The sequence below is a fragment of the Scylla paramamosain genome, chromosome 23, assembly GCF_035594125.1.
Source record: "Scylla paramamosain isolate STU-SP2022 chromosome 23, ASM3559412v1, whole genome shotgun sequence".
Lineage (NCBI taxonomy): Eukaryota > Metazoa > Arthropoda > Malacostraca > Decapoda > Portunidae > Scylla > Scylla paramamosain.
The window spans coordinates 21,056,494-21,065,222 of NC_087173.1; the positions used below are offsets into that span (position 1 = coordinate 21,056,494).

An 8,729-nucleotide genomic window follows, 5' to 3' on the forward strand; every position below is an offset into this window, starting at 1 on the left:
GCTCTGATCGGACCGGTGAGGAGGAGGGAGGAGGGGGGAACCGGAGGAGGGGGGGTGGCGTTACAGTGGCATTGTTGACAAGTCCTCAGGAGAACCACTGACCCTCGCCAAGGCCAAGAGGGAGGGAGTCCGAATGCAGAAACTTCCATTGGATAGGTGAGTAGTGGAGATTTTAGTCTGGTTTTGCTATTTTATTAATTTCTCCTTTTCCTCCTCCTCCTCCTCCTCCTCTTTTAAATTATCCTCCTCCTCTTGTGTTAGGGTACAAGTGTTGGATGTGCTGCATCACTGACCTACATGTGTTGTTCTGTTAGGACACATGCACTCATAGTTTCTGGAATTCATAACAATAGTCTTAACATAACATAGCATAAGAAGGCACATTCTCCCTTGCTATACCAAACACCACAACATAATGGTGTTCAGTCTCTCTCTCTCTCTCTCTCTCTCTCTCTCTCTCTCTCTCTCTCTCTCTCTCTCTCTCTCTCTCTCTCTCTCTCTCTCTCTCTCTCTCTCTCTCCCCCTGCTACTTTAAGGGTGACGGAAGAAAAGATGGCATAACTTATCATATATATGTATATTAGTACCATTACCAAATTACAAATAACTTATAACACAAATAGATCCTTAACATTAATCTAAGACAAAGACAAGTGGTAGAGACAAGCATGGAAAGTGATACTCTGAGCTGAACTTCAGATACAATACCACATAATACCACGTAAAACATTTCACTTTCAACTGTAAATGAGGCTCCATGTATAGTGTTGCTCATATGTGCTCTGTAATAATAATAATAATAATAATAATAATAATAATGATAATAGTAATAATAATAATAATAATAATAATAAACGGTTTATTCTTTAGGCAGTTTACAAACGGAAAATGTACATAGGGGGTGGGGAAACACTTAACATTAATCCTAAAGCTAAGTCTAATCTAGAAGCAAAATACTATTGATTGATGGCTCACACCATGGTGGGAATTGCACTGAGTCTGTACCGGTCCGTGCGCGGCACCTTTAGGGGCATTATCTTGTTGTTGTGCCTGGTGGCACAGACCGGGCAAGGTGTGTCAGGCGGCAGCATGTGTCTGAGACGTGGATGATGCAGAAGTCCCCTTCCAAACTTCTTCAGAGCCTCTCGGTGCCTGATGGATAGTCTGGACAGACTCAGGGTGGTCAGGGCTTCATCATAGGTGGTGTAGGCAGGGCCAAGGATGACCCTGCACACTCTCCAGCTATAGCTGTTAAGTGTCTGTGAGGTAGGAGGACCACGCTGGGGAGGCATACATGAGTTTGGGGAGGATGAAAGTGAGGTACACCCTCCTTAACTCCTCTGTCAGTGTCCCCAGCAACCTGAGTCTGCACAGCACATACAGCCTGTAGGTAGCGGATCTTATGGTGCTGGCGACATGCTGCTTCCAGGTCAGCTGGTTGTCCACTGTGACTCCAAGAAGCTTGACATATCAGACCACCCGGAGGGGAGTAAGGGGCCACTGTGAGCTGGAGAGGGAGCACTGGTACAGAGGAGGTACAGAAATGCATCACCACAGTTTTGCTGTGGTTGATGGTCATCCTGCTCTCCTCCGTCCACGTCTGCATTCGCTCCAAAATTACTTGCAGTGGCAAGTAGTCCGGGTTCTTGTTGGAGACTGTTATGCCCACGGTGCAGTCGTCCACATACTTCCAGCAATGGGGGGTGTCATTGAGGGCGTCATTAATCATGTAAGTGTTGGTTCAGACACCGAGAGGTGAGAGTCCTTCACTGTGTGGGTTGAGACTGATTTGACAGGGTGTTGGGCTTTCTTGTAAGGCTCCTGAGTGAAGCCTAGCTGCTTCATGTGGAAGTGATTGATGCCAAGTGATACAAAACACTTTAGGTGAGAGGAACCAAGGCCCCAAGTGAAGATAAATGAGACATAATGCATAACAGGAGTCCAGCGGATGTTAGAGTAGTTGGTTGTCACACCTCCACCCTGAAGATGACATAACAGTGTAGGTTAGAGTAGGAGTTGGGTAATCACACCCTTCAGAAATACTGTGGAAACACTTATTCATATAAACTAATCCCTATGAGAGTCAGTTAACGGCATTTGGCACACATCAACAGTGATGTGAGGCACAGTTTAGAGAATGTTATAAGCACTACCAACCCCATTTTGAGAAAATAACATCTGAAGATGAACATTGGTAATTTCATCCATAATAAAGATAAAGGAATGATATTTATTTTAATCTGTAAGTTTTAACTTTCAAATTTTTACAGAATTTTTCATGAAAATTGCAGGTTTTTTTTTTCTTTAGCAAGAACCAGAAGTACCTCTCCTAAATTTGGATTATTTATTTATTTATTTATTTATTTATTTATTTATTTATTTATTTATTTACTTATTTATTTCCATCTCTACCAGTCATTAAAGCAATGCATTAAGGATAACTGTGCTTGTATTTCGATCATAATAATCGTAAAATATGAGTGGGTTGCCACAGGGATCAGTTTTAAGGTCATTATTATTATATTTAATATGCAGTAAACCCTTGTTATAGTGGATTTCCACATTTAACAGATATATATGGCCTACAGACCATTCATCGGATTTACTGGATACATGTCTGGAAATGAAGCAGAATGTCTTTTTATGTTTTTACGTAGGAGGGACACCAGCAAAGGGCAACAAAAATCCAATAAAAAAAAAAAAAGCCTACTGAGATGCCAGTCCCCAAATAGGGTTTGAAGCAGTAACCAAAAATTGAAGTATGTTTTGAAACGTCCCTCTTGATGGAGTTCAAGTTATGAAGGTGGAAATACAGAAGCAGGCAGGGAGTTCCAGAGTTTACCAGAGAAAGAGAAGAATAATTGAGAACACTGATTAACTCTTGAATTAAAGAGGTGGACAGAATAGGGGTGAGAGAAAGAAGAAAATCTTGTGCAGCAAGGCCCCGGGAGGAGGGGAGGCATGTAGTTAGCAAGATCAGAAGAGCAGTTAGCATGAAAATAGTGGTAGAAGATAGCAATAGCTGCAACATTCCAGCAGTGAGAAAGAGGCTGAAGACAGTCAGTTAGAGGAGAGGAGTTGATGACACAACAAGCTTTAGATTCCACCCTGTCTAAAAGAGTAGTATGAGTGAAACCCCCCCAGACATGTGAAATATACTTCATATGTAGACAGATAAGGCCCTTGTACAGAGTTAGCAGCTGGGGGTTTAGAAAAACTGAAGATATCTCAGAATGCCTAACTTCATAGAAGCTGTTTTAGCTAAATATGAGATGTGAAGTTTCCAGTTTAAGTTATAAGAAAAGGACAGACCGAGGATGTTCAGTGTAGAAGAGGGGGCAGTTGAGTGTCTGAAGAAGAGGGGATAGTTATCTAGAAGGTTGTGTTGAGTTGACAGATGGAGGAATTGAGTTTTTGAGGCATTGAACAATACCAAGTTTGATCTGCCCTAATCAGAAATTTTAGAGAGATCAGAAGTCAGGTGTTCTATGGCTTCCCTGTGTGAAATGTTTACTTCCTAAAGGGTTAGACATCAAGGAAAAGACATGGGAAAAAAAGGGAAAATGCAGGGTGGTATCATCAGCATAGGAGTGGATAGGAAAAGAAGTATGGTTTAGAAGATCATTGATGAATAATAGGAAGAGGAACACCACTGTTAATAGATTTTAAGAGAAGAACAGTGACTGTCTACCATATCAGCAATAGAATGGTCACAAAGGAAACTTGAGATGAAGTTCCAGAGGGAAGGATAGAGCCATCAGATGGTAGTTTGGAAATCAAACCTTTGTGCCAGACTCTATCAAAAGCTTTTGATATGTCCAAGGCAGCAGCAAAAGTTTCACCAAAATCTCTAAAAGAGGATGACCAAGACTTGGTAAGGAAAACCAGATCACCAGTAGAGCGGCCTTGACGGAACCCATACTGGTGATCAGATAGAAGGTTGTGAAGTAGTGACATGTTTAAGAATCTTCCTGTTGAGGATAGATTCAAAAACATTCAAAGCAACAGGACAGTAGTTTGAGGGATTAGGAACAGACTGAATGTAGGCAAACTTCCAGCAAGAAGGAAAGGTAGATGTTGACAGACAGAGTTGAAAGAGTTTGACTAGGCAAGGTGCAAGCATGGAGAAGCAGTTTTGGAGAACAATACGAGGGACCCCATCTGGTCCATAAGCTTTCCAAAGGTTTAGGCCAGTGAGGGCATGGAAAACATCATTGCGAAGAATTTTAATACGTGGCATGAAGTAGTCAGAGGGTGGAAGAAAGGGAAAAATAAGCCCTGAATCATTCAAATAGAGCTTTTAGCAAAGGATTGAGCAAAGATTTCAGCCTTAGAGATGGATGTGATAGCAGTGGTGCCATCTGGTTGAAATAAAGGAGGGAAAGAAGAAGCAAAGTTATTGGAGATGTTTTTTCACTAGATCTTGAAAGATTTTGACACTTTCTATTAATGAAGGAGTTTTTGGCTAGTTGGAGAACAGACTTGGCATGGTTCTGGGCAGAAATATAAAGTGCATGAGATTCTGATGATGGAAGGCTCAAGTACCTTTTGTGGGCCACCTCTCTATCATGTGTAGCATGAGAACAGGCTGCGCTAAACCAAAGTTTGGAATTGGAAGGCTTAGGTCAAGAAAAAGAGTGAGAAATGTATACCTCCATGCCAGACACTATCTCCTCTGTTATGCACTCAGCATACAGAGATGGTTTCTGACATGGAAGCTGTAGTCATTCCAAGGAAAATCTGCAAAATACCTCCTTAAGTCCCCCCCAACTAGCAGAGGCAAAACACCAGAGGCACCTCCACTGAGGGGGATCCTGAGGAGGGATTGGAACAATAGGACAAGATACAGATATAAGGTTGTGGTCGGAGGAGCCCAATGGAGAAGAGAGGGTAACAGCATAAGCAGAAGTATTAGAGGTTAGGAAAAGGTCTAGAATGTTGGGCCTATCTCCAAGACAGTCAGGAATACGAGTAGGGTGTTTTTTTCTTTTTTTATGTAGGAAGGACACTGGCCAAGGGCAACAAAAATCTAATAAAAAAAATGCCCACTGAAATGCCAGTCCCATAAAAGGGTCAAAGCAGTGGTCAAAAATTGCTGAATAAGTGTCTTGAAACCTCCCTCTTGAAGGAATCCAAGTCATAGGAAGATGAAAATACAGAAGCAGGCAGGGAGTTCCAGAGTTTACCAGAGAAAGGGATGAATGATTGAGAATTCTGGTTAACTCTTGTGTTAGAGAGGTGGACAGAATAGGGGTGAGAGAAAGAAGAAAGTCTTGTGCAGCGAGGCCGCGGAAGGAGGGGAGTCATGCAGTTAGCAAGATCAGAAGAGCAGTTACCATGAAAATAGCGGTAGAAGACAGCTAGATATGCAACATTGCAGCGGTGAGAGAGAGGCTGAAGACAGTCAGTTAGAGGAGAGGAGTTGATGAGACGAAAAGCTTTTTGATTCCACCCTGTCTAGAAGAGCAGTATGAGTGGAACCCGCCCAGACATGTGAAGCATACTCCATACCTGGATGGATAAGGCCCTTGTACAGAGTTAGCAGCTGGGGGGGTGAGAAAAACTGGCGGAGACGTCTCAGAACACCTAACTTCATAGAAGCTGTTTTAGCTAGAGATGAGATGTGAAGTTTCCAGTTCAGATTATAAGTAAAGGACAGACCGAGGATGTTCAGTGTAGAAGAGGGGGACAGTTGAGTGTCATTGAAGAAGAGGGGATAGTTGTCTGGAAGGTTGTGTCGAGTTGATAGATGGAGGAATTGAGTTTTTGAGGCATTGAACAATACCAAGTTTGCTCTGTCCCAATCAGAATTTTAGAAAGATCAGAAGTCAAGCGTTCTGTGGCTTTCCTGTGTGATATGCTTACCCCCTGAAGGGTTGGACATCTATGAAAAGACGTGGAAAAGTGCAGGGTGGTATCATCAGCGTAGGAGTGGATAGGACAAGAAGTTTGGTTTAGAAGATCATTAATGAATAATAAGAAGAGAGTGGGTGACAGGACAGAACCCTGAGGAACACCATTGTTAATAGATTTAGGAGAAGAACAGTGACCGTCTACCACAGCAGCAATAGAACGGTCAGAAAGGAAACTTGAGATGAAATTACAGAGAGAAGGATAGAAACCGTAGGAGGGTAGTTTGGAAATCTAAGCTTTGTGCCAGACACTATCAAAAGCTTTTGATATGTCCAAGGCAACAGCAAAAGTTTCATCAAAAAATCTAAAAGAGGATGACCAAGACTCAGTAAGGAAAGCCAGAAGATCACCAGTAGAGCGGCCTTGACAGAACCCATACTGGCGATCAGATAGAAGGTTGTGAAGTGATAGATGTTTGAGAATCTTTCTGTTGAGGATAGATTAAAAAACTTTAGATAGGCAGGAAATTAAAGCAATGGGACGGTGGTTTGATGGATTAGAACGGTCACCCTTTTTAGGAACAGGTTGAATGTAGGCAAACTTCCAGCAAGAAGGAAAGGTAGATGTTGACAGACAGAGCTGAAAGAGTTTGACTAGGCAAGGTGCAAGCACGGAGGCACAGTTTTGGAGAACAATAGGAGGGACCCCATCAGGTCCATAAGCCTTCCGAGGGTTTAGGCCAGCGAGGGCATGGAAAACATCATTGCAAAGAATTTTAATACGTGGCATGAAGTAGTCAGAGGGTGGAGGAGAGGGAGGAACAAGCCCAGAATCGTCCAAGATAGAGTTTTTAGCAAAGGTTTGAGTGAAGAGTTCAGCTTTAGAAATAGATATGATAGCAGTGGTGCCATCTGGTTGAAGTAGAGGAGGGAAAGAAGAAGAAGCAAAGTTATTGGAGATGTTTTTGGCTAGATGCCAGAAGTCACGAGGTGAGTTAGATCTTGAAAAGTTTTGACACTTTCTGTTGATGAAGGAGTTTTTGGCTAGTTGGAGAACAGACTTGGCATGGTTCCGGGCAGAAATATAAAGTGCATGAGACTCTGGTAATGGAAGGCTTAAGTACCTTTTGTGGGCCACCTCTCTATCATGTATAGCATGAGAACAAGCTGTGTTAATCCAAGGTTTAGAAGGTTTAGGACAAGAAAAAGAGTGAGGAATGTACGCCTCCATGCCAGACACTATCACCTCTGTTATGCGCTCAGCACACAAAGACGGGTCTCTGACACGGAAGCAGTAGTCATTCCAAGGAAAATCAGCAAAATACCTCCTCAGGTCCCCCCAACTAGCAGAGGCAAAACGCCAGAGGCACCTTCGCTTAGGGGGATCCTGAGGAGGGATTGGAGTGATAGGACAAGATAAAGATATGAGATTGTGATCGGAGGAGCCCAACAGAGAAGAAAGGGTGACAGCATAAGCAGAAGGATTAGAGGTCAGGAAAAGGTCAAGAATGTTGGGCGTATCTCCAAGACAGTCAGGAATACGAGTAGGGTGTTGCACCAATTGCTCTAGGTTATGGAGGATAGCAAAGTTGTAGGCTAGTTCACCAGGATGGTCAGTGAAGGGAGAGGAAAGCCAAAGCTGGTGGTGAACATTGAAGTCTCCAAGAATGGAGATCTCTGCAAAAGGGAAGAGGGTCAGAATGTGCTCCACTTTGGGAGTTAAGTAGTCAAAGAATTTCTTATAATCAGAGGAGTTAGGTGAGAGGTATACAGCACAGATAAATTTAGTATGAGAGTGACTCTGTAGTTGTAGCCAGATGGTGGAAAACTAGGAAGATTCAAGAGCATGGGCACGAGAGCAGGTTAAGTCATTACACACATAAATGCAGCATCCAGCTTTGCATAAAAAATGAGGATAGAGAAAGTAGGAGGGAACAGAAAAGGGGCTACTGTCAGTTGCCTCAGACACCTTAGTTTCAGTGAGGAAAAGAAGATGAGGTTTAGAAGAGGAGAGGTGGTGTTCTACAGATTGAAAATTAGATCTTAGACCGTGAATGTTACAGAAGTTAATGAAGAAAAAGTTGAGTGGGGTGTCAAGACACTTAGGGTCGTCGACAGAAAGGCAGTCCGACCTGGGGACATTTATGGTCCCCTCCCCAGATGGGGACTCCGAGGCTGGTGTAGGAGTCGCCATGATGATTTTAAAATTTTTGAGTGAAGGGTGTGTGTGTTATTAGGTGCTTGTAGTTTTGTGTGGAGGAAGAGAGTTGTCTTTAGAGGGCAGGCTGTGACTGCCCCCTTGTCTTGTGAGACACAAAGGGAAACATTCAGTGAGGTCACAGCTGGGTTTAATGATAAGTTCACAGCACCCCCTGAACAGTGCTTTAGACCTCACTGGGAGTAATTATTGTTTCGCCAGGTGTCTACTGCCTTCTCCAGTTGCACCAATTGCTGTAGGTCGTGGTGAATAGCAAAGTTGAAGGCTAGTTCACCAGGATGGTCAGTGAAGGGAGAGGAAAGCCAAAGCTGGTGGTGAACATTAAAATCTCCAAGAATGGAGATCCCTGCAAAAGGGAAGAGAATCAGAATGTCCTCCACTTTGGAAGTTTAATTGTCAGAGGAGTTAGATGAGAGGTATAGAGTACAAATAAATTTAGTATGGGAGTGACTCTGTAGTCATAGCCAAATGGTGGAAAACTTGGAAGATTCGAGAGCGTGGGCGCAAGAGCAGGTTGTCGTTATGCACATAAATGCAACATCCAGCTTTGGATTGAAAATGAGGATAGAGTAAGTAAGAGGGAATAGAAAAGGGGCTACTGTCAGTTGCCCCAGATACCTGTGCTTTAGTGAGGAAAAGATGAAGTTTAGTAGAGTAGA

The 8,729-nt window shown here is 43.0% G+C and overlaps 1 protein-coding gene across 2 annotated transcripts in view; it reads left to right on the top strand.

Annotated features, from left to right (window-relative positions):
* LOC135112394 (mitochondrial ribonuclease P protein 1 homolog) overlaps positions 1-8,729 on the top strand; it is a 45,312-nt gene continuing 36,583 nt past the window's right edge. For both annotated transcript variants that reach the window (XR_010274334.1, XM_064026824.1), the window contains exon 1: positions 1-156. Coding sequence is in view for 1 of the 2 variants with exons in the window: in XM_064026824.1 (XP_063882894.1) it covers positions 134-156 (23 nt within the window). In the remaining variant the exon portion in view is untranslated. The remainder of the gene's footprint in view (positions 157-8,729) is intronic.